Genomic DNA, 24,930 nt, shown 5'->3' with positions numbered 1-24,930 from the left:
CCTTGTCTTGGTAGCAGCTTAACAGCTGAATAAACATATAGTTAATATCAAGTCTCATCTGGCTATGATGAGGGAAAACAGGGCTGACAACAATCCTGCTCCTGTCAGGGATTTGAAGTAAATCAATTATCAATTTTCCTGATGTTGATGTCTTTTGAATGTGGTAGAACAGAATGAAATAGAGCAAATACACAGGCACAGAAAGTTACCAAAGGCTTTAGAACAATGTAGAAAGTTTCAGTTTCTAGGGTTTACATTTCATTTCTCAGCATCATTATTTTAGACAGCTGTGATTGAGTCAGCTTAATGCAAAACTCTGTCTGAAGTCACTCTCCTGCATTATGTGTCTTCCCTGAAATGTGTCCTGCGATTGTGATGAATGTGGAAGTTGTAGCAGCATTTGAGATTGATTTCACTGAGATGCAGGGGGACAAATCGTGGCAGCCACATCCCACAGCACAGTTGATTTTTTTTCACCGCTGTCTAGACATGAAGAAGATGAATCGATGTTCAGTTGTCTGACCCATCTGTCCATGATCAAACTTAGCTCACTACTTAGAGTCACCTCTTTATTAAGTAACCTTAACTTTGGAGATGGTTTAAGTCTCTGCTCTGCTCATGTGACAGCCAGTAGGTCTGTAATGAATTTCCACCTGAGGCCATAAGGTTGTTTTAACTACCTTCAGCAGCTGACCTTAAAGATAAGAAGTAACTTACTGTGTCTCTACCCACAGACACCATCAATGTGAACAGTACTCACAGTAGCGGCTCCTGAATAAAATGGATGTTGTAGTGTCATGAAAGCTAAGATATAGCATACATATTGAGATAATAAACAGGTTAATAAACGGATAAAAAATGCACTAATGATGTAGTGAGAGTAAACGACAGGATGAAATAGACAAGAAAGGTCTGAGAAGCTTTATTTTTCAGTTAAGTTTTCAAACAACAGTTATCATTAAAACTTATAGGTAATGGAGAATAAAAAAACAGTCAGAGCACCATAATATTGTTTTGTGTACATTTTCAGAAAAAGAGAAACAGACTTTTTCAGTAAATCATCTCTCCAATTTAAGTGACCAGTTCCCAAGACACTACTACAATATAGTGCCTTTGCAAACTGCTCGTACTAAGAGAGCTTACAGACAAATACAAATTTAATCTGTGCAGTGACTCATAAGACCTTTTAAAGCTCTATGTTTATCCCACAGAGTGATAAACACTTAAAATTTCTATTATCAAGTTCATACTAAGGTCTTATGTTGTGCAGAAATGGATTTGTTTTTATCTGGTGAGGAATGAATTATGTCATAGAGCTTAGGACATAACACAAATGTTTTCACTCTAGCAGATTAGACAGTAGTTCGGGTTCAGCCTTTATCAATGAGCATAAGCAATAATTGTTCCACCCTAAAAGGTACTAGGAAGATATTTAGGGAAATGTCACCCAACACAGTCCCGAGATGAAGTAAAGATGAGTGAAAACACCTGTGTAGGTGTTATTCACTTAATCCCCTTCATCCCCTGCAACATAAGTCCACGTACTCGAGTATAGTCTTAGCTTTTTCTCTTAACACTGCAAAAGCTGTGTTCATGTATCAAATTAACCCTGGGGTCTCTCCTGGATGGACTCTTAATGCTTGTTTTTTATTTTTTATCCGTGGTCTTTTACTACAAATCTGAAACAACCAAACACACATCCATGGCTTTCATTGTGCTGAAAAAAAAGATTAAATTCTTCAAAATCAAATATGGTTTTTGCAGCAGTCAACATATGCAAGGACATCAGGTTCTGCTAAAAATGCACTCAGTTGCGACTTACGGAGCCAAAACATCTGTTTATTCCCTGAATGTCGAGGTGTTTCTTCATCTCAGTGGGGACTTTTGCTTCTTTGGAGGTCTCATGCCAAGCTTGGAGCCTTAAGATCCCATAGGTGTTGATTATTGGTCTGGGTAAATTATTCTTTACACCTCTGGCCTTAAGAAAGGTGGCCACATAAATATTAATAACAATGTGAGAAGGAGTGGTCTACAGGGGTTCTACTGAAGACTGGATGTTTTCCTTTGAGGCTCTCACAATTTTTTTTATAAAATTATCTTCTTAAAAAAATATATTATTGTGGTTAAGGTAAGTGCACTGTCCACCAGTCTGTCTTGATTAAGCCTGTCATGGAAAAGAACTCTCATCATCCTCCATGACATGGTTATAAATGTGTGTAGGAACATTCATTCTGATTGAATATGGATAATTCTAAGACTGTGTCTTCAGGAAAGAAGTCTGAAAAAAATCTGATAAAACAGGGGTACAGAGATAATTATTGTAGGAAAACATATTGATCACCTGGAGCAACACGTTTTTATTGTCACATCTTGTAACTTCATCATCAGCAAATTTGTTAATTTCTCACTGATAAATGTAATAAAAAATAAAGCTTTGTAACAACTCCTCTCAAATGTTCACTAAATGCATAATTAAACTTTTGTTTTCCTTATTTACTGATGTCCATTGCACAATGACAGTTGAAAAAGTATGTTAAGTTTTATTGTAATGAAATTTAGGATCAATATTGAATGAGTTAACAACCTCAGACGGTACCTTAGGGAAAAAAACACACTTGATGAAGGATTTGTCATCTAATTTAGTTGCAAATATCATTAATGCAGCCTTATATCTGAACACCTTTAAAAAATACCACATTTCCTATCACATCCCATAACAGGCTTAATATGTGTCGAGCCATTCAACGAGTGGACCAGGACGAGCAACCACTGGGTGTCGCTGTTGTGCCACACAGCCAACGTTCAGGGGCGGGGGTTGAGGGGAACATGAACATTGGGCAAGTGGCTTGGGTCAGGTGGAAAAGAATGGGTGATTGGTTTTCGAGCCGGCATCCTCTCTTCTGATTGGACAGGAAGGTGTTGGAGAAAAGAGGCTGAAGAGAAGGAGAGCAGACATCCAGCAGCAGTTTATTCCCCCTCAGTCCCTGCCGGTGCTACACGCACAGACTGTGGACTGAGATGTGACTGCTCACCGGAGGAATACAGCCGGATTTTTTTTTTGTGGGATTTATTTTTTTATTTTTTTCTATCGGGCAGATCATGGGAGAAGACAGGCGGGGAGCCTACACGGCCATATCGGCCACTTGGGCTGCTTTGCTTCTCTGTGTGATTACTTCTGTGTGCGCAGTGGAGGGTAGGTGGGATTTTTTCATTGTAGAGCTGATGCAGGGTGAAGCCCTCAACTTAATTTTGCACTTGCTGTGTTTAAAGCAGCAAGCTGATTTATTTGCGTAATTTTTTACACACTTGGTTTAACTTTATGTGGAACTCTTCCGCTTTTCAGAGAAACTTAGTTTTATGATGTTGTGATATTTTCTGGGTGCTCAGAGTGTGAGTTTGGGGTTTCAAATGTGGGCTGATTGCCTTCCAGCATTGAAATTTTGGACCAGCTGATACTTTATTGAAGATCCCAGCAGCTGTAGCTTATAATCCTTGTGCACATGTGAAGAATACATGAAAATTCAGAGAGATTTCATTCAATGACCTTGTTTATATTCACAATAACAATAACTAAAGCTCTGTATTTTTGTGATTGTACAGGCATAACTCATGTCAGGGTGCTCACACACTCCTTAATGACCTTGTGATGGGAATATCATTTGTGCAAATGCGTTTCGAACATTACCACGTTTCCCCCTCCTGAGTGCACTGCCACAGCTCTGTTATCACACAGGCTGCTGGAGCAGCAAAATGAATCCTAATTCTATCTCACAGGTGCTCAGTGGTGCCATACTACCACCTCCCCCTCTGCTCCTCCTCCCCAACATCACCTCTTGTCCTCCCGTTGTTTCCTCAGAAGAGTCATCTCTCCCCATCTTTTTTTTTTCCAAACATCACCTTCTGCCTTTGTTGTTGCACCTCTCCAAGTATGATCTCCTGCTATTCTCAAACCCTCACACACTGAAGCTCCTGCTGCTCCTACATCTCCTGTTGCAGTTGTTGCTGCTTCTCCTGCTGAGCGCGTTACTGTTGCTCCTTGTCTCCAAACATCCTGGCTCGCTCCTTTGTTTTATGTCTCTTCAAGCATCTCCTACTGCCGCTGCTTCTCTCTTGGCATGTTCTGCTTATCTACACTCATCTGTTCCTAACCCTGCTCCTCTTCTTTAAGGGTGGGGAACCCCCTTTTTCTCCTGCTGCATTCCTCATTCTCTGCTGTTCACAGCTCCCTCAAACATTTTTTGCTTGTTTTCCCCTAACCTGCTGGTCCTGTTGTTGTTCCTTTAAGCATCCCCCATCACTTCTGCACCCATTCACACCTATTGCCATCTAACTACCCTTTTTCTTCCTATTTCTCCTCGAGCATGAGCTCCTAGTCCTTTTTCCATTCCTCATGAAAAATGTAATATTAGCTGCTGCTCCTTTTTAACCACCCCTTGTTGTTGGTGTACCTTTCTACCTCAGATGTCACCTTTGCCCCCCCCCCCCCACACACACACACACACACGCACACACACACACATGACCTCTTGCTTCTTTTTTCCCATTTCCCCAAGCATCAACCTACATTTAGATTTTGTTTGCCAGTGTTCAAACTGTTATCCATCCTCTTCTGCTCTCCTGCTGCAAACCCTGTCAGCCTCCACTTCCATGTCATCTACCGCCTCCCTTCCTGCTGTGGCTGCTGCTGCTGTTGCTTACGGAGGCGCTAGATTAGTCTACTGCTGTGTTTTAATGGTGCATGTAATGACGGGCCCCGTACCGAGTCCAACCCATTATGAGACATGTAAATGTGTTGAAGGGCAGCTCTGTTTTGATTAAACAGAAAGCCCTTTGAGTCTGTGTGTGTTTGTGCTTGTTTGGGAGGCAGAGAGGTAGGTGGTTTAGTTAGAGAGGTGAGACAATTACTGTAGATGTAGTGTGGGTGGTGGGTTGTTGTGGTCATGATTGCCTATTCATGGTAAGTAGGTGCCTAATTAATTGATTTATAAGTTGATCGAAGCCTGTTGGCATAAAATCTACCCTGTGCTGACACAATCTGTGTTATGATATATGATCTGTGAAAATTATTACACTTCCCCTCTGACTTTTAGCTGACTGTACTATGCGTGTAGCAAGTTATTATTGGCAAATTTTTGTTTCATTAGTTGTTGATCAAAAATGTAAATGTAACTCTACAAAAATACAAAAATCACTGTACCCCAGACTGGCTGGAGTGGCTGGAATGACAGCATGGTTTGAAAATCAAACAGTAAAGTGTCCAATAAAGTATAAATCAATGCAGAACAGGCTAACTTTATTTCTAATTGAAAATTTAATTAACTCTTTAACTCAAATCATTAAAACACGTGCTCGTGTATAGCACGTGTAGGGCTGCAGCCATCACATTTTGATTTAGAAAATAATCAAAAGTGCCCATTTAATTAGCAGAGCCAAGGAAAGAGCTTCATATTTTTTGCTTTTCAAATAGCCCCTCCACAATCTTAATATATACTCTAATAGCACTTAAGACAGTAAAATGTAGAGATGAAACATAATCTTGAAAAGTCAGCCAGCAATCAACATAAAATCGTGTTTAAAGAAGCCTGAGGAGAAAAGATTTTTTTAAGTAGTAGTAGTCTTATGGGTAATTGACTCTACTTTTCAGTTAATTTGTGGCCTCAGTAAACATTTCTCTATTCTGAGTTCATGGTCTAAATCACTAGTTTTCAATCTTGTAGAGCTCCATGCTCATTTTGTGAATTAATGGTCTGTTTAGAGTGAGACATAAGACAAAAACAAGGTTCGTATTAGGTAGGGGCTACATTGTGATCACATGCTGCTACCCAAAATGGCGATAGCCAAAATCACTGAACACAAGGCTACAAAATCTACGCAAAGCAGTGGGCAACATGGATGTGATATGACTTTTTGAACAATGCCAAAGGAAAGCCCTTGGCCTTATAGGTGCATGGACAGAAGGTTGACTTATATGTTGTTAAAGATTTATGCTTGAGAAAATGTTTTCATTTATGTTGTTCGCTGTCGTGTTGCATTTATTAATATACTGGGAACTTGCAGAGTGTGGGTTAAAAGGGGAAAAGAGAAGAATTATAGGGGAAAAAGAAGAAAGGGGTGCAATCAAATTTTCCCTGTAGGTGTTACTCTTCAGGCATGGGATTAGGCTGGAAAGGTTGTATGAGGATTATGAAACTGTGAATAAAGAGAGTGTTATGTGTATTGTCTTCAAAAGCAAAATCAAATAGTTTAAGGCCTAAACTTAACCGAACAGAAACCAAAAATCGGAAAATAAAAGGAAAATGGAAAAACAAACTGTGAATATTCGTCCCAAACTGTTCCTGAACGTAGGTTTTATGATTCAAAGTATTGTTAAAAGGTACTTGTTAATGTAGGCTAATAATTGTGTTGGCCTACAATTGTGAATTTGTGACTTTTAGTGGTCTGAAGAGACACTGCATGTAACCCCCTTAATGAGTTTTCCCAGCAGTTCATTGCAGTGTGTTGAGATTGTCAGTGTTATTCAGTTGATTTATCACAGGTTTAATGTAGATGTTGACTGCAGAGTACATTCACTACTACACTTCTTTCATTGTATGAAATTTGCGCACTTCAAGTTGCAAAAGTTTTTTTTGTCTTGATCATATCTCTTATTTACAAAAGCAACATGAAGCATCTTACCTAAAGTGTGAAGTCAAGCAACTTTTACAGATTTAGTTGAACAGTGGAGATGAAGAACATTTCGCCAGCATACTTAAAAACTGTGCAGACAACCAAACAACACTGAAAGTAGACCTTTAGCTGTTAGCTTTCACTTGTCATTGTTCAATGACCTTTATATTCTCTGAGGATTTTCACTTATTCAGAAAGCTCAAAAGCAGTGCAGTAATCCAGAATTCGACCCTGTTATTGTGAAAGTCAACGTCAAGTCTGACCCAGCGGATATTGCTTGGTATAAGTGCTACATATCCCACAAACAAGCCCTGGGAGAGGTTGCAGAGTCATCTGTGTCTGGAGCCCAATGCCCAGTCAGCAGCAGTCCAATCAGCCACTGAAACTGCTGATTTGTGTCAGTGTTGAGTTTGGAAGAGTTTGGGAGCTCATTTAATCCTTTCTTTTTGCAAGAAATGATAGTTGAAGCCTAATTTAGAATTAAATTGAATAGAATTGGTATTCTTATTCTTCCATACGAGTCCCGGTATCTGTAAGTTGTGGCCTAGACTTGTGATTACGTTGCACGTATCATTCTTTTTCCAACAGATGAACTATTTCAGGCCTTTTCCTAGGAACCTGAATCCAAACTTGCCTTGCTCCATGTGCATTTGGGTGACATGCTAAAAGTTAAACATCATATATCTATCTTGTGGTGGTTTTAACTCGACAAGATGTCATTTATGAGTTTTCAAGTTTCTGTGTGCAACAAATAAGCTAATGATCTCCTATAAGACCCTTGTTAAGACTAGACATGCAGATAACACGTGTCACTGGCACTTCCACCACACATACACACATATTTCTGTTTGTTTATTCATCAGGTGACAAATTATCAATGTGACACACAGAAAGGCTTTTTCTCCTGTGCTTCCCTCAACAAAAAAATGGCTAAAATGTTCCTAGAGCCAGAACTCAGTTTTGAATATATAGGTTTACACAAGATTCAGCTTTTTTTCAGAAACACTTTACTTTAGAAACCTACCCGGTATTTTCCATGGAGTATTGGCAACAAGGAGGCAAATTTAGATCAGTCATTCGTATATGACGAAACACGACTGCTTACCTGTGGGCCTGTCACACACTCACTGTCAAAGTTTACAGTGGTTCAGATGTTGAGTAAGATGTGGTTACTCCCAAATGTTTGGGTTTACAACCCTGTCTATCATTACAGTTTTTAACCTGTTTACAACATGTTCTGGACACTGGAGAAGTGCTAATCAGGCCTCAAGTCAAATTGCCAGTAGAGGTCTCCTAGACAAAGTTCTTCATCAACGAACTGCATGTCAATGTGTTTAGGTCACTGGAAGCCACAAATCCACTCCAATAATTAAGTCAGAAAGATGGGACTTTAAAATTTAAAATTTTTTCCAATAAGTGGACCGCGAGTCAAGGAATCAATTGTATGGCAATGTACAAACCATGAATGTAGATGAAGAAATGTCACACTGTCTTGCATGTTTGGATGCCCCATCTGGTGACGATCCCAGTCTGTTAACTCTCCCTGATACCCATGCACATCAATTCTGTCATCATTGTTGTTGCTTTAACAAAGAGAAATTGGACTAATTTAACTTAGTAGCCGATGTTTATAACTTGTGTATAATACTAAGTATCATTGTTGACTTTACCTGCTCAATTCTTAGCTGTCTTGGCTGCTTTGTTCAAAAGTATGACATTTGTGTTCCCTCTCCAGGTGTCCTACTTTGCTGTGCTCTATCAGAACAAAGCCTTTGTTCTATGTTTTACATCTTACATACATTTTTGTGCTCATCTTTTGTAAGTGTTCCATCTGTTTCTTTTGGTCTGTGCCTTTAATCATTTTTGTTTATCTTCATTGTTAAAGACCATCAACGTGTCATTTAAAGTCATTTCAAGAGATCCCTTTGTACTTTGCAAACCCTATGTAAAATGTAAATAAAAACACAATGCAGTCATTTGCAAATCTCATAAACTAAGTTTTCATTCCCAGCAGAACAAAGCTACATTTGTTGATGTCATACCTGTTTTTAATGCCGTGCCCGAAGATCACAGGCATCCAATCTTCCAATTTAAAGTCATGTCCCTTTCACGTGGGAATGTCTCCAGGTTCTCTGACTCTTTTGATGGTATTATTGTTATTATAGTTACTATACCGCTCTAAGACTTATAAATGCAGTTTCATACAGATTTCTGAACCTCTGCCCATTTTATTTCGTAGAGACTCTACCTCTGTAAGGTGCTCTTTTTAAGCTGAATGATTAGTTGTAACATGCTCCTCAGTTTCTGTTGAGCACCACTTACTTTTTTTGAGATGTGTTGTTGCCATAAAATTTCAGACGAGCTCATGCTTTTCAAATTTTCTTTGTTCAAATGTAAATAAAATATTGGTTTATACGATTTGAAAAGCATTGCATTCTGTTTTAATTTCCTTTTGTTCACAGCATCCCAAACTTTATGGAATTGGGGTTGTAGACTTAACATAAACTTCCTAATCCAAAATAAATACAAAATTACTAAACTTAAATGCAACAAATGTAATGTTAAGAATAAATTAATGCTTAAGGAAAAGTTATCCAGAAATAAATCCATCTATTCAGAGCAAAAGATACATAAATTGTTATATCTGAATGGGAACTTCAGCTGCCTAAAGTGGGACTTGTATTTGGATTGCATGTGTTTAGTTTGATGTATCGTATAAGACACAAGTGAACATCCGTGTTCGTGTTTGTGTGTTTATTTATACTTCACAAGCAGTCTTCTCCTGTAAGCTTGAGTAACGAGACATCATGCATAAAGAAAGCTGTTGGAGAACCTAGCAATGTGTGACACACTAAGTGAAACTGCTCTTTCTCACAGTGAGGCAGTGAGTGAAGACATAGTCACAAGTTTTGATTTCAAAGAAGGTGTTCTGTATCCATTAAAAGTTAACTGTAAAAGTGGCAAGACATTCCCAGTTCCTCAATGATATATAGACCCTCCAGAAAAACGTGGGCTAAAATCCTTGATCTTGCGGGCTAAAATCCTGGATCTTGCGATTGAATATGCGTTTTTTTTTTAATGATTTTATGCCGTGAAATTGCGAGAAGTTGCGGAAACTTGCGAATTATGCAAAAAGTTGCAAAATATGCTGCTACTGAATGAAAAAGAGTCATTTTAAAGACCTCCTATGATAAACAAGCATACTGGAACCAAGTTACTTCACAGAAGGTTTTTTTATTTTAACAACTTGAGCAGTTTCACAATACATACACACGCGCGCGCACACACACACACACTTCTCGGTCTCATTCTGTTTCATTTATTCTTTATTTGGACAATTTCTAGCTTGTACGCTACTCACCTCGTTTCTGGTAGCCCTCGCAATGGTTTTGGAGGTTGATGCCTCGGTGAACGTCAGCTGTCTGGCTTTGGCTTTCCTTTCCGCAGCTGCAGAAAGCATTTTCAAATGTTTCGCGCTGGTAAAGTGGCACGTCACCGACGATTTTCTTTTATGCTCCAACACACAGTTGCACGGGGTGCAGAATAGTTTCCCCCCGCTTTCGTGCAAGATATCGGGGTACTGGTTTGCCCGGTCTTTGGCAGTAATGTGCGTCGGTAGGTGAGATCGATTAGCTTTTTTCATTTTGTCTCGTTAATTTTCGACATTTTTTTCTCTTCCCAACTTTATGCAGAAAAGTGCACCAAAGCCTTTCTTGTCAATGACGTTATGATTTAAAAGTTTCCTTTCATGTGTTTGTTTACATAAGAAAATTAGCACTGTTGCTTATGATTCCAGAAGATTAGCATTTTAACATGATTTAGGACTTGCACAAGTGTGTTTTTACAGTGCCTAAGACATGTTTTCTTGGCATTTCTGGTTGTGTTGTTTCTGTGAAATTAAGATAATGCATTAAACAAGGTAACTGAGTATTTTATATATCCATGTATCAGTATTAATATATTTTTTACAATTCAATTCCAGGACCCAAACTTTAAAGGGACACTGTGTAATATATTAACTCATTTATTAGCTCAAATCAACATATTCATTCATAAATTAGTCCTCATTGGTGTAAAATTATCTCTGTCAACAATCTCACTTATCCTCCTGAGTGAAGAATCACTTGTCTGTATCTACATAGAGCGGGCAAACTCTATGGAGGCTGCCATGTCCTTCCGGTCTATTAAAAAACGACGAAGTGCCGAGAGGGACATAAAGCACTTCGAATCGCGTTTTCCCCAACGCCAGGCCTGCAAATTCATTCAACTTTGCAAAATAAAATTGCACCACTAGATTGGGGAAGAAATTACACAGTATCCCTTTAAGAATAATAGGTATTTTATGGTGTTTAGATGACAATGTTGTTGTTAATTGCAAATGTAGTTAATTTGAAAAGCTTTCATGTCATATAATATTCCAAAGAAAGCATAGGGTTTCAAAATGTTTTCATATTTTCATAGTTTTAGAGGAGGGGTTTGGTGCCTTAATCTCGATGTGTCAGTGCTCACTTTAGGAGGCACTGCGCTCTGAAAAGCATGTTTAATAGTTATTGTTGGTGGTCTAATGAAGACAAAGCTAAACTAAACTAATTTCTTTGTATAACAAATGTTCTACTACCATTGTTGACCAGCTCTTAGCAGCTCAATGATGTATTAGGTCTGCTTTATTTAAAAGTATCACATTATTATTTGCTTTAAGTGTTTTTCCACTTTGCTGTGGTCTTTCAGATTACATTAGATAATCTAAAGATCTCATGCAAAAGATTACCAATTGGCCCTTTTAAAGAAATTTAAAGAGTTCACTTTGCTCATAGCATTGTTGTTAATGAACTTACTTTTCATAGACTAAGCTATTCAAACCAGCACATGACCAGTCATTAAATTTGTTTCCGTTGAAATAAATGATCAGTTAAAAAGATCTGCTCCTTGTAAAAGTAAGAAAGACCAGACATGTTTGTAATGCTGTAAACCATAATATCATGACAAAGTTACCAAATCTGTGCTGAATGCATCCCATACTGTTTAAATAGTGCTATAGATAAGAGCACAGGATTAATATGGATGGACAAACCAGTCTACTCTTAAATAGATTATAATTCTCTGATATGAAACCATAATTGGTGCTGTTAGAGAACAGAGCTATTGGACATAAAGGAATGAAAGAATCTTTTGTTTTCACTTAAATTTCTCTTTTTCCTTTCACGGGGGTCCATTATACTGTCACTTCAACTAATTTGCAGCTCAAAGAATCACATCAATACTTGACTCTGTTAGACAGGCACCATTGGCGCATTCCTTGAGTTGTGCTGTCTTCTGTATTGATTCTCACATGCGAGGTAAGTGTTTGAATCAATTACCCTTTGTTTCAAACAAAGGCTGAATAATTTCTCTTCATTCTTGTGCTAGATTTCAATTTTTCTCCAAAAAAAAAGTCATTTACGTTAACCCTCTTACAAAAGAAGAGGCAGACAGAATTTCAAAATATGCAAATAATTAGTTTGTATAATAATTATCTATAAAAGCATTAAGATTGCTTGATATAGCAGAAATGTTTTCAAAGACGATAGTGATGACAAACCACCATCAGGAGCTGTAGGAATAGGTTTGTTTTTGTGCAATACTGGCAAATTTCATATCAATTAAATCCAAGACTATTAGGTTTGCTGCAAATTCCTGTTTTATGTTTGAAATAGAGTTTCAGCTAACCATTAGTTGATGTTTATGCTTTAAAGTTGATGAAATCAAGGGCAGTCAAATTAAATACATTATTATTTGGATCACTTGACAAATCGACCAATTTAGAAATTAAGTAATGATAAGCACTCATCACATGTTCCTAGAGCCCAATATAAGAAAAGCAGAATAACTTACTTGAGGAGTACCATTGTGACTGATATGATCAATCCAAATTCAATGTTTTTACAATGTACATACATACTTATATATATGTGTGTATATATTCTATGACAGTTAATTTCCAACTAAAATGTCATACCCTGCGTGGGACTGAAATTGAATTAATTACTGTGTTTGTTTTAACTCTAATTAAGACATTTGTCACAGTTTTTTAACAATATTGACAATAACAGAGCTATGTTGTGTAGAGCAACACATATATATGATTTAAGGCTTTGACAGTACTGAGGAATTGTATTTTCTGATTTTCCACACTGCATGTTGCATACTGCAGCTTTGAGTTTTAGACATTTATAGCTCAGCATATGATTGAACATAATGGCCCATTATTTATTTGCTGGTTGTGAGTGGGCTCTCTGCCAGCCTCCTCTGGGTTCCTGCCGTGGGCATATGGTCTCACAGATATCCATGCTGGAAATTAAGGGCTGCGTCACAGTTGGAGCAAAAGGAAAGGGGAGAGGACATAACAGGTGAGACAATGCACATCGGTTATTTTGCCCCACCTTGAAAATGTTGTGGGGGGGAAAAGTGTCTCGTCAAGAATTTTAATCACTTTCTGTTTTTGATTTGAATGTTAAGTCGTGAAAATGCTCACAGTCCAGTGAAGCAGGCTTCAAGGACTTTGATTATTAAGAAATGTCCCAGCTTATTTTTCATTTTAGATTCAACATGCAGTCTGTAAGTCTACAGTTTTAATCAAAATGTCCATCACCTTTTCCCAGAACCTAAAGTATCATAAGAATCACAAAATCACAACCATCTGTAGATGAATTATCATGCAATTTGAAAGATATGACTAATTCTCACATGACTAATTGCAATAACATTTGTGATCCCCTGACTTTTACACTTTCACCGTCAGAGTTAAAAAAGCCAAGACGTAGCATACACATTCTCATCAAACTGTGCTGCAGTTTCTAGTGATGCAAGAGCTTCTTCACATGTTTTCAGGCAAACATGCTTAACTAAGATGATGTTGTAAACATACCTGCTTAATATCCACATTTTCTACACAATGTCAAACTGAGTGCTAACACAGTAGCTATAGCACCACTGTGCTGCAGATTGTTTCTCCTTGTTTGGGGGTCACTAATTAGACATAACAGAGTTATTTACTGGAATTGAGTGCAAAATAAATGTTGCAACCCCGCTGAGTTGGATTGCCATGCTGTATGACAAGAACACTTTTCAGTGCTGTAAAATTCCCTCTGTTTTCCTTCTGTTAGGCTTTAATACAGGGTACCAGACCAGACACAATATCTACTGCATTCAAATATTTAAGGAGAAGCAAAACTGAGTTACGTTTATGAAATCACAATATTTGGATGAAGGAATTAGAATAGTATGCTTTAGTAATGACAAAGGAGTTAGTTACTGAATAAAATAAATATCTATGCAAAGGTATAATTGAATTGTAAACTTTAGACTTAGAAATTACACATTTTTGACAGCTGTCACAAAGAAAAAAATGTGCAAGAGCAAGACCTCTCGGAGATTTATAAGTGTTGATCTTGAAAGCTGGTTGTGCCATAGGTTTAGTTCTCCACCTGCACAGTCTTCTGTTCCTCTTTGGGCTACAACCTTATCAGCTCACGCTAGGTTGACCAAGCATCTGTGCTCTTTTCTAGCAGCTTCACTCTCACTCAGCTTCAACCACACTGGCCTTTTACAGCCACAGGGTTCTCTTCTGTTGGCTGCTAAGCTGGAGCAGTGGGGCATTCAGGGCTTCTGCTCAGGAACAGAAGGAGAGTGACCACAGGAAAAAGAAACTACTGTTCACATTCAACACGTGTACTCAGAGTTTCCCCTTTTTTGTCTAGCAAAATGTCACACACTTCGGCTGTGACTGTGCATGACCTAACACATCAGACTTTTTGTGGTCTTTTTACTTAATTTTTTTTTTTTTTTTTTACACCTTTCCACAGGGGCAGAGTGGAAAGGTGGACTTTTTTTTTTCAAACTCCACATGACAGCAATTATGGGAGCAAATGGAGAGATCAAAATAGGGTGGAGAAGGATAAAAAATATGTCAAAGCAAGAAGGAGAACTAAGTAGAGAGATAGTGGACCAGTACTTAGTTCAGTGCAGTGTGATGTATGCAGCAAAAAGCCAATAAGTGTCAGGTCTCTCCCTCTAGGAACCATTTTAACTACCTCTTGGAAATCTGAGTGGCCATAATCAGTCTTGTAATCCAGCCAAATTTCTTTTTTTTACTCCTGCAGATTTTGAATTATATTAGTGAAATCTGCAATTTTACACAAGTAATAAGACTATACAGTTTCAAACTCTTATTGTCATGCAACCGTGTGAGCCTGCTGTTTTACACCAACCTCCTTTGGTATCGCTGAGATGATGAGTAATCATCAATGATCATTCTTGAGGCGATAGCTTGTTAAATAACCGTGGGTTACGGAGTGGAAAAAGAAATATGAGATGCAAGAGTTGGCATACAGCTTCCTGTAGCCAGGAAGGCAAACATAAAATGTACTGTGTGCATCAAGCCTCCTGCTACATGTACAATCAAATTTATATTCTTCTTATTCTTTAGTCTTGACCCAAAACCCTGCTGCATCACACAACATGCGACCTATAGTGTCTATGATTATTTGTCCAAAAACAAAATGAAAACTGTGCTTTAGTTTTCTCATTTTGCTCGATTCTCATTTTTAGCAACAACATCCGTTTACAGAATAAATGTGATTTGCTCATATGATAATCTGTTTTAACAGAGATCCTCAATCTAAACGGGTGCATCTGCAGAAATATGATGTTTTCATCCATTGCAGTTATTGTTTCTGCCAGTTGTTTTGCAATCACTGAGTTCATTTTACTCCCTGTAGTTTAACACATAATTGTCAGATTGTCTTATGGTCTCTGTGCAGTCAAGCATTCCAACCATTTTTCAGAAGTTAGTCCTCACATTTTGGCTGCTCATTGCACGTTTCATATTTCACTATTTTCCATCTATCAGTGTGTATTGTGGCCACCCTGTCTTCCAGAAATAACATTGATATATTAAATTAAGTGTTTTTTTTCCAAATTGCAACATGATGATTAATGCAATTTCCAGCAAGTGTTCAGAGAAAATGGTTTTTGGAATCTTGAAGTGCACTAGATGGGGGAAGTGGTTTTGGTGGAAGGTTGGTGTACACAAAGCAGGGCTGTAATACCATAATACACTGTAATACACTGTTTGTGTTTTACCCTCATCAGCCAGCTGTAGTCAACATGACAAGGGTTAGAATTACAAATTTTTTTGGTTATGATTAAAAGTTAACAGTTCTAAAGTCGTACTTTTTATGACTTCTGACCACAATCTTTCCCTTGCCTACTCTTAGAAAAGCATGTTGATGCAGCCACTCAGCATTTTACTCCTTTTTTGTAGCTTATTCTCAAAAATAGCTTAACTTAGTTAGCTGAAATGCACATTCTTGACAATTCAAAGGCGATGATTCAAATGACTCGAAAAGATCATCGAGTAACATTTAACAGCAAACAGTCTTGTTTTTGATAATGTCAAGACAAGTGAAACAGGATGGCTGCAATTATGTTGTAAAGAAAAATATAGTTACCAAGATAAAAATGATCTTTGCTCTTGAGTAGGCAAATTGATAACTGGTAACTAGGAACTAGTAATACAATAGTTATGAACAAGCTCTGATCAAATTCAACTTGTGTTTTGTGAAACCTGCATTACAAGCATGATGACACTGCCCTGATATTTATAATGTACCATGTACTGTGCACTGCTTCTTTCTTGATTTAAATGACAATGGAGGGAAAAAAAGTCAGTTTGAGGCACAATTTATACTTGAACACTGACTAACTGTACTTCAAAACACAGGAAATGAGAGAGGGAGCGAGACGAAAGGAAGCAGAGGCTCACTGAGGAAGAGTGAAGATAAAGATGGATGCAGCTGTTGTATTATAGTCCTTAGGGTCACTCCAGAGAAGACACAGGAACATCTTTTTGACAGCAGGTCAAAATGTGTGTGTGTGTTTGTGTTTCTAAATGCACTCAAGCAAAGCAATGCAGTTGACTAGACACCAGCACTTGACTTTAGTGACCCTTATGCATGCACCCAGTGGCACACATTTCACACTTAGACAAACAGCATCTTCAAGGCACAGATGATGAGTGCGGCAGCGATCAAAGTGACATGGATAACACTGCTGTGTAGTGCCTGGAAAATAAGATGAAATTTTATTCCTCTGAGGCAATTTGTCCTTAAAATTGTGTATTTTCTCTTTGTATAAACTAAATCGTTTGAAAATTTAGTCTCCGCTTCCATCCCCAAACTGTCCTCAGTAACTGATCCTTTTCAGGCTTCAACCTCAAGTAGCAAAGAGTTCACCAGTCATACAATTCCCTTCTCAGGGCTGAATATATTTCTCACATTACTGAAATTATTTAGTAATCTTTGGTTAACCTTAACTTGCATGTGGCATATGCACAGTTGTCCTCACTGACAATGGAACAGGTGACCTTTTAGCTAACTTTGTGGCTGAAGTGACACCTCTCATCTTATCCTGATGCTTTTTTACCCTGTGAATCCAAACTGATGGAGCCAAGAAACTGGAGATGAGGACAATTGAATGGCTTTTCTATCCATGCAATTGATTTCATAGCACCTTTCCAAAACATTTTCTCAACTACGTAAAAGAGAAATTATCAAAGGTGTCCAGTTTATTCACAAGTTGATTCATAAACTGCTCATTTCGTGTTAATTTATGCTTTAGTTCTTTTCTAGTGCAAGTGTAAAAAATACTGGCGGTGGATGGATGCTGAAAATATCCCTTTTATACATGTTAAAGATTATTGGTCAGTATTGTAATGATTGGCCACTTTATAGTGGTCACTTTATATGGACAGCCATGGAGTAAGAAAGTCTAGAAAATGTGGATAATGAAATAATCCACTGTTACTTTTGTGAACTTATGTGTTACAGTAACTTGACTGCATGCAGTTCAAAATGACACAATAATAATAAATTACACAGTAATAATAACAGACACTCCATCTTTGGAACAGAGTCTTACTTTACTAAATCACCCTCAAAGCCAAAAGTGCAAATTCTGATTTAAGTTATTTTCAGTTTGATATACCTTTGATTATAACATACAGCATACACTGTTCACAACATTAACATAGTGCTGTTTCTGCATAGGGTCTCTCTCACCCAGTGTTGAGCCAGCAGCTGCTCCACTGTCACATTGGGGTCTATGGTATACATATATGTGTGTGTGACTTTATATGATGCAGCTTCATACTGTGTGAGCATGTGCTCTTAGCCACTGCACATTCTAAATTAGCATAAGGTATCTTACTGAACCAGCGGATGTCTTTCTGAGGAATATCTGTCAACAGATTGACCCGCTGACAGGTTAAGACTGTCAGGGGAGATGCAGCAGAGGCCCAGTGACATGTGGTCAGCTGATATCTCTTTCTCTCTTTGTTCAGTTGGATTTTCTCTAGCCACCTCTATAGAGACCAGAGACGACACATGCCGACATGTGATAAACAGATCTGTAATGGTCTGCTTTCATTAGAATACAAATTTGATGATTAGACAACCTCGTTAATGCCAAGGAAGGAAACTAAGCTGGAAAAGATTCTTTGGAAGGGTGCTACCTATACAGTGGGGATTGTTTAGAGCTGGAATACCTTTGTTGAGATTTATTTTTGGAAAGTTTTGTTTTGCTTGTCAGCAGGTTGAAGACAACATATCTTGTTGTTGGAGAGGAAAAAACGTTCCTTTTTATTTATCTTATATTTCCTCTAGTATCTGTTATTTAGAACAAATATACTGCTTCAACAGCATTCAACTTTGGAACAAATACAAAAAAAAGATGTTTTTGTGAATTATTTTCTGTTGTGTGGAACTGTTACAGTTCAACAAAAATACAATTGAAAATAAATATGGTAACTAATGTAGCTGCATTGTATTCTGCAAAGCAGGACAATCTTTAATGTGTGAAGCCAGAGACTCCAAACATCTTTGTGATTACACATGCAAGGCAAGGAAAGTCAAATAAACAAAAAAAAAATGGGAAATTTGCATTACAAACAAAAGTCAGTAATGTGTTTGATAATAATGTGAGTTGATAAGTTAAGAACCAATTTTACCCATTTATTAATCAAGCACTTTCAAAAGGTTTTCAAAACACAGAAATGATAAGCAGCTCCAACCGCTGTATATGGCAAATTAACTGGCTCACTGGCTTACTCTACAAAGCAGATAACATCTTGCACTAATCACTTATTGTTTTTTAATTGCTGGACCTGCTTTTTCTGCACACTGACTTTGAAGTTGTTTTGATGCTGGGTTTTGAATGAAACGGTGGTACTTTTTAGGAACCTGCACCCTGATTTGTAGAATGAAAACATTGAGAGTTTAGTTCTTTCATTCGTTTGCATGTTTTTATGGTTGCCATGTAATGGTTCAATGAGTAATCTTTCAATTTCTTCCATCACAATGCTGAGCTTATTTTGGCATTTTGTAGATTCCATTGAGCATAAGTTGGAATAAGATGCTGTCTTTATAATTTGATCAAAACTGTTTTGTTTCTCTGATCCATGAGGTATTGGCTTTTAGTGGCTTTCAAGATGCCAAGACATACATTTGCATTAGAATTTGCTTATTTGAATACCTATGCATCTAATACGGATTCAGAACTTTGTGAGCTATATTTAATTTTTTTTTTTTTTTTACAAAAGATGTATGTGGGTTGGTCCAGCTTGAAAGTTTAGCTGGCTTCAGTTCATTAGTGATGGACATGTGCTTATTTTTCCATCTCCAGTTGCATTAAATCTCAGTTCACTGATATAAAGTAAAGAAGCTACATAGCTACTGTGGGTATATTCTTTTTGAAGAGGTCACCGTTCAGGGTAGATGAAGAGCCACAGAGCATATTGTGTGTCAATGGTAAGTTTACTGTTGACACACAATATGCACTGTGGCCCTTTTCCCCTCAACTGATTTCTGTCTTGCTACATAGTCTTGCTGTAAGCCTCATAGAAAAAGTAGTCCTTTGCCCAACCTTGACAGACTTCCCTTGGTATCTGAATTAACAGATTGATTTGATGAAAAAATTAGGAGAATGAGGCGCTTTTTTTTATGTCGGGGCTTGGAAATTACATGTTGACGTTTGGAGCTGTAATGCGTTAGTATGTAGCTGAACTCATCTTTCACTTCTGACTAGCAGCTCAGAGACACACACAGTTTCACCTGTTACAGCCATGATGAATTTTGCTGAATAGTTTTATGATTTTAAAGCAGTCGTCTCATTTGATTACTATTAAACTATATGAGTACAAGTTCACTTGAAGGGCATTACTGAATGAGAACAATAAAACACAAAAACAACGACAAAAGATATTTGAATATGATTTGATTATAGACATTTTTTTTTCATATTAGCATTTTTGAAGCACAGTGTCTATTTTCAAAGTGTAAGTTAACTGGTAGAGCCAAAACCAAGAGAGTTGCATTTAGCCTTTTTCTGCCTCTGAGGGAGCTCTGTCAGATTGGAGAAAACAGCTCTGATTATGTCATCTCTTATCTTGGCTTTGCCTTGCAGATTACAAGTTAATACCAGAAAGCCTGCATCATTAGTTGTATTACGGGTGTCTGGAGCTTGGCTCTCACAGGGGACTACAAGTCAGAATATCCAAGGGATTTAAATCTGACCTTTAGACATAAAAAGAAGTTTGTTAATCATGATTACAGTGGAGTGGTAGGTTTAGATATCAAATGTTTTCTCTAAATAAATTACTGTAAACTTTTCTAGTGAGTCAGTCACACACATTTTAGCAGTGCTCAGACCAACACAAGCATTGTGATTTCACATATAAGACAAAAATTGATGCTTCTGAAAATATGCTCTTGTTAAATTATTGACCAAATTCAACCTGTTACCTGCTCTGGTGACTACACCAGGTAAAATTAAACCTTAAGCATATCTGTATGGTTTTTAAAATTACAACTTTTTGTTTTACACTTTCTTAAAGGCCCATAGTAAAGTCATATTAAAGTCCAAACATTTTGAAATCAGGTTGTATCCCATACATATGAAAAAACTTCGGAGATTAAGCTTGTCTTTAATCTCAAACATGAACTCTACAAGATTAAAAAATCACAAGACAACACACATTAAAGGATTCTTAAGATTATTGTGTCTGAGGGAATGATCAGGGACGCAGTGCACCACCTCCTGTGATTTCTCTGGATCTCATGCAGCAGGTTTAAACAATTTAAGACTGTTACTCAAGAATTTGCTCTGATGTTTGCAATATATTGCAGTCAGAAGAATCAAAAGCAGAGGGTTGAGGGAGTCTGTATTAGCCAATAGTTGGTCAGACATGATAAAGACTGGATGTCTGTCCATCATTAGGAAGCAAGAATCGCTTGGTTGTTAAAGCTAAAATATTGTCATCTACTCCACTCAGCTTTCAAGGGATTGCAACCATCCAGAGTTTTACTTCTAAAAGTAAAATGTATTTGATGATTTGTGGGCAGCAGTCAGGAGGTTTTACACTGAAACTACAACCCCCCCCGCATTGTCAGATAATCTGGGCTGAAAACCAGTACTAAACAAGGTCTTTGTTGGTTTATCCTGTAAATGTTAGAAAGGCAGAATCAGGCCTACACTAGTCCTAAATTCTTGTTGTGCATGAGCTAACAGACTTGGAATATGAAGTGATACAAAATCCATGCATCAAGGTTTATGTGTCGCAGTTCCCTTTTTGTGATGCAGCAGAGAAATCTAAACAGCACAATTATTCGAATAGTGCATACTGTGAATGAAAATATGCTCTGAGCTGTTTACTCTTGTCCATGAAGACAAATGCAACATTTTCAGAATTTAGATGAAAGCCTTAAGTAAAATTTCACTTTTGAAAAACTGCTTTTTTTCTGTCTGAGAAAAAACTAACTAGATTTTCTGATAGAAAAACTGACTGGCTTGGCATTTGCCTCGTCTGAGGGCCACTGGGTGGCCCGTGGAAGCTGAGCAGAGAACTCAGATGGCCCCGTTAAAACATTTAGTGGGAGTGTCATTGGTGTAGCTTTTAATTCAAGTCCCCTTTTTTTGGTTCAGTTTAAGATAGGACAGCTTTGGGAATTTGTTGTAGACACATTGTAAAAGTTTGATATAAATTGACACAGTTCTTGCCAACCTTTAGGGCTTACCTTACTATATTACTTTATATATTAGACAACCCTACCAAAGACTCATTATACACAGAATGTTAAAAAAAAATCCAGGATGTACTCTTTCACTCCTTAAAACATCTGCTGTTTCTCACTTCATATTTAGTCCACAGCACACAGTTCCAAATATTCAAGTGAATCTTCACCAGCATGGCTACCAGCAATCATGCATGTTAACCAGGTGCAGAATCATCCTCCTCAAACTATTCTATGCAGCGCACTTCTCATCCATCATATTAATGTATCCCTCAATAAGGACATAACCTTTCATTTGTGGCTATGGATGCTATATTATCTGCACACTAATGAAAGCCTCTGAGGCTTCCTTATCAATGCTGTGTACATCACTTTAACAAATGATCCTGCATGTGACAGTGTCTAATGTGGCTTCTACATTCACTCTCCCTCTAAACCCAGCATGTCACTTGTGTTAGTCACAAAGGCACAATGGATTCTGCCACAGTGACAGACTGGGTGCTTCAACCAGCACGTGTCTCTGATAGAGTGTGTGTGCACATGTGCACATTTCTTTTTGTTGTTTTGGCAGTTTCATGTGAAGTTTTCTTCCAGATAAAGACAGAAAGACAGGCTTCACTGGGACTTAGTTCTAAAAATACGACCCCAATATATTCCTGATTTATTGTTGTGCCTCTCCTAGTTTCTAAAAGACAAAAAGTCATTTATTTATTTTTCAGTGACTAGCACACCCTGTTGTCTAAAAACTCAATGTGTTGCAGTCATATTTATAGCATAGAACCTCTACTGTGACAGGCAATCAAAACTTTGGCGAATTACAATACATCTTATGTGTTCAAAGGTGCTGTTTTACTGTGTTGTATTGAACTATCCAACATATAACATAATGACAAGTCATCTAAATACAGGAACTCTACTTTACAGCAGCTGAGGCAGAAGAATTTCTCAGCCTTCTTTTGCGGCAACACAATTGATGGAGAAAGCAGTGAGACAGATTTAATGAGCATTTCTTTGGTTTCCAAAAAACAGAGATATGTAGCGGTGCTGATCGTGTCCTCTCTCATCATGCGAGATCATGACACCACACACAGGTAATGACAGTTAGGTGCAGACGCATGTTGGGAACGACAGGAGAGGGAAAATTAGAGGGAAATGTAAAGATTTAAGGAAAAGCCGGAGAAAGAAACATAGATGGGGTAACGCAATCTGAGACTGACTGGATGTGAATGTGGGCATGGTGTGTGGGGTAAATGAGAAACTGACACAGATAAGTGCTCATGTGTGACAGCTTAGTTGTTCTTTTAAACACAGCCGCTCTGTGGTTCCATTCACAAAGAAACAGTGACATGTCAGCAATGAGAAAATGGCCTGTTACCTCAAGAAATGGGTTACAATGGTCGAAAGGTTAAAATCTGAAAAATCTTTTGCAGTGAGTACAAACACCACTTTGTGGGTACACTTGACTCGAAAACATTGACCATGTGTGTCCTTCCGATGGATTGATGGACCCGTTCTGTGTGGATGCTTTTCTGAATTGCTGGTTTACCACCTGTTGCAGTTTCCTGTTCTTGTTAGTGGCTGTTGAGGAGGCATTCACTGTCTTATATAAAGGTGCTACAGAGGACATATTGTATAATCTTTGTATCCGCATGACCAATAAATCTTGGTTTTTGCAAAAACTCTAGCACTGTTGTTGCTGTGAGCAAAAGGCTTGTGAGTTTGGCAGATTAAATTGACTCATGCAAGGAAATCTCAGGGGACCTGCAGAATGTATTAAAGAGAGGTGTTTACTGATAAAAGCTTGCTTGAGGAGAACAGATAAAATTGAATAAGTGAGCAGCATCTTTCTCACCCTGATTTTGAATTTTATTCCGTCTAACAGTTTGTATATGTCTGCAGCTCCTAGAACTCATCACATGCACACAACAAGGCCATTTTATAGTCACAACACAGGTGCTGGAGGCTCCTCGTGGCTCCACGGCAAGGATCTCTTGTTTGCTTCTCAGCGACCTTCTGTAACACCGCTGTGACAACTTATTTTAGTGCAGGGCATAGATAGGGTCACAGTGCCTCCTGGTTTACATATTTGACCAATGACCCACTATTCATGGCAGTGAAAGCAGACATTCCTGGAATATGTAGCAGTTCACAGTTACTGCATGGTTTGTGTTTGTTCCTGCCTCTTGTCTCCCATTTGGTCCTGGACAGATACAGTAGGCTTATCTGAGCATTTTTTAAATTGGAAATGACTGCTTGTAATTGAGAGCTGTGAGAGTAGGGCTGTGTTAGTGATTAAATTTGGCCTTTAAGGATAAGCAATACAAAATAATGACGATAAAATGATGTTGGGCTGCGATGCATCTGACAGTGATGCCTTTATTTTGTCTTGTGTCAAAAATTCTATGCCACACCACACCTCCATACAAAGCACAAACCAACTGTGCAACGTTGTTGCATGTTTAATTAATTTAAAGCTAAGTTGGTGGAGAGGGAGAGATAAAACCAAGTCATCTGTTAATAAAAGACTGTACATTACATTGAAATACTTCTGAATCAGAGACCAGTGGATGCTGAGATTAATACTGTTTTCATTACTTTATTTATTCAAAAATTATTTAAAAAAACATCCTCACATGATACTGTCATCATATTGTGAAACATGTTTGTATTGAACATAGAAAATGTTCAATATAACCCCTCTTTCATATTAGGTGTGCAGTAATATTTACAGCCTTTAGTACACTAGGTGCATTTTGATACATCTCAACAGAAAAAAAAACATTTCCTTTAGATATGCCTTAAAAATCCATCAGAACCCGAACAATCTACCATCTGTCTTGAATGTATTTAAACTTCTTTTACATAAGCTCCAAATCTTCATGCCATTAACTTTGCTTCTGAGCAGGGATGAAGGCTCCTAAATTACCTGTCTGATTTAAAAAGATTAAATGTGCATAAATATGTGCAGAGCTGATGGTAGCTCAGAGCAAAAATACTTTCAGAGTGCGTTACCTCATTTAGTAACCAGGAACTGAAGAGCAGGAGCTAGAATCCATAAGGACCTATCCTACAACTTCAAGTAGAATTTTTTTAATAACCTCTAGATAAGCCCAGTGGTCCGACTAATAGCTTGATATTCCTCATCAGCACAAAATACAGT

At 37.8% G+C, this 24,930-nt stretch overlaps 1 protein-coding gene across 1 annotated transcript in view; it reads left to right on the top strand.

Moving 5' to 3' along the window:
• Positions 1 to 2,915: 2,915 nt before the first annotated feature.
• Positions 2,916 to 24,930, top strand: part of LOC142400727 (ephrin type-B receptor 1-like) — a 90,898-nt gene continuing 68,883 nt past the window's right edge. Inside the window, exon 1 of the mRNA XM_075485876.1 lies at positions 2,916 to 3,193. Coding sequence (XP_075341991.1) covers positions 3,100 to 3,193 — 94 coding nt within the window. The 5' untranslated portion in view covers positions 2,916 to 3,099. The remainder of the gene's footprint in view (positions 3,194 to 24,930) is intronic.

Source organism: Odontesthes bonariensis, chromosome 15 (assembly GCF_027942865.1).
Source record: "Odontesthes bonariensis isolate fOdoBon6 chromosome 15, fOdoBon6.hap1, whole genome shotgun sequence".
Taxonomy (NCBI): Eukaryota; Metazoa; Chordata; class Actinopteri; order Atheriniformes; family Atherinopsidae; genus Odontesthes; species Odontesthes bonariensis.
The sequence above is the reverse complement of the archived record's forward strand: the minus strand, read 5'-3'. Positions and strand labels throughout refer to the sequence as shown.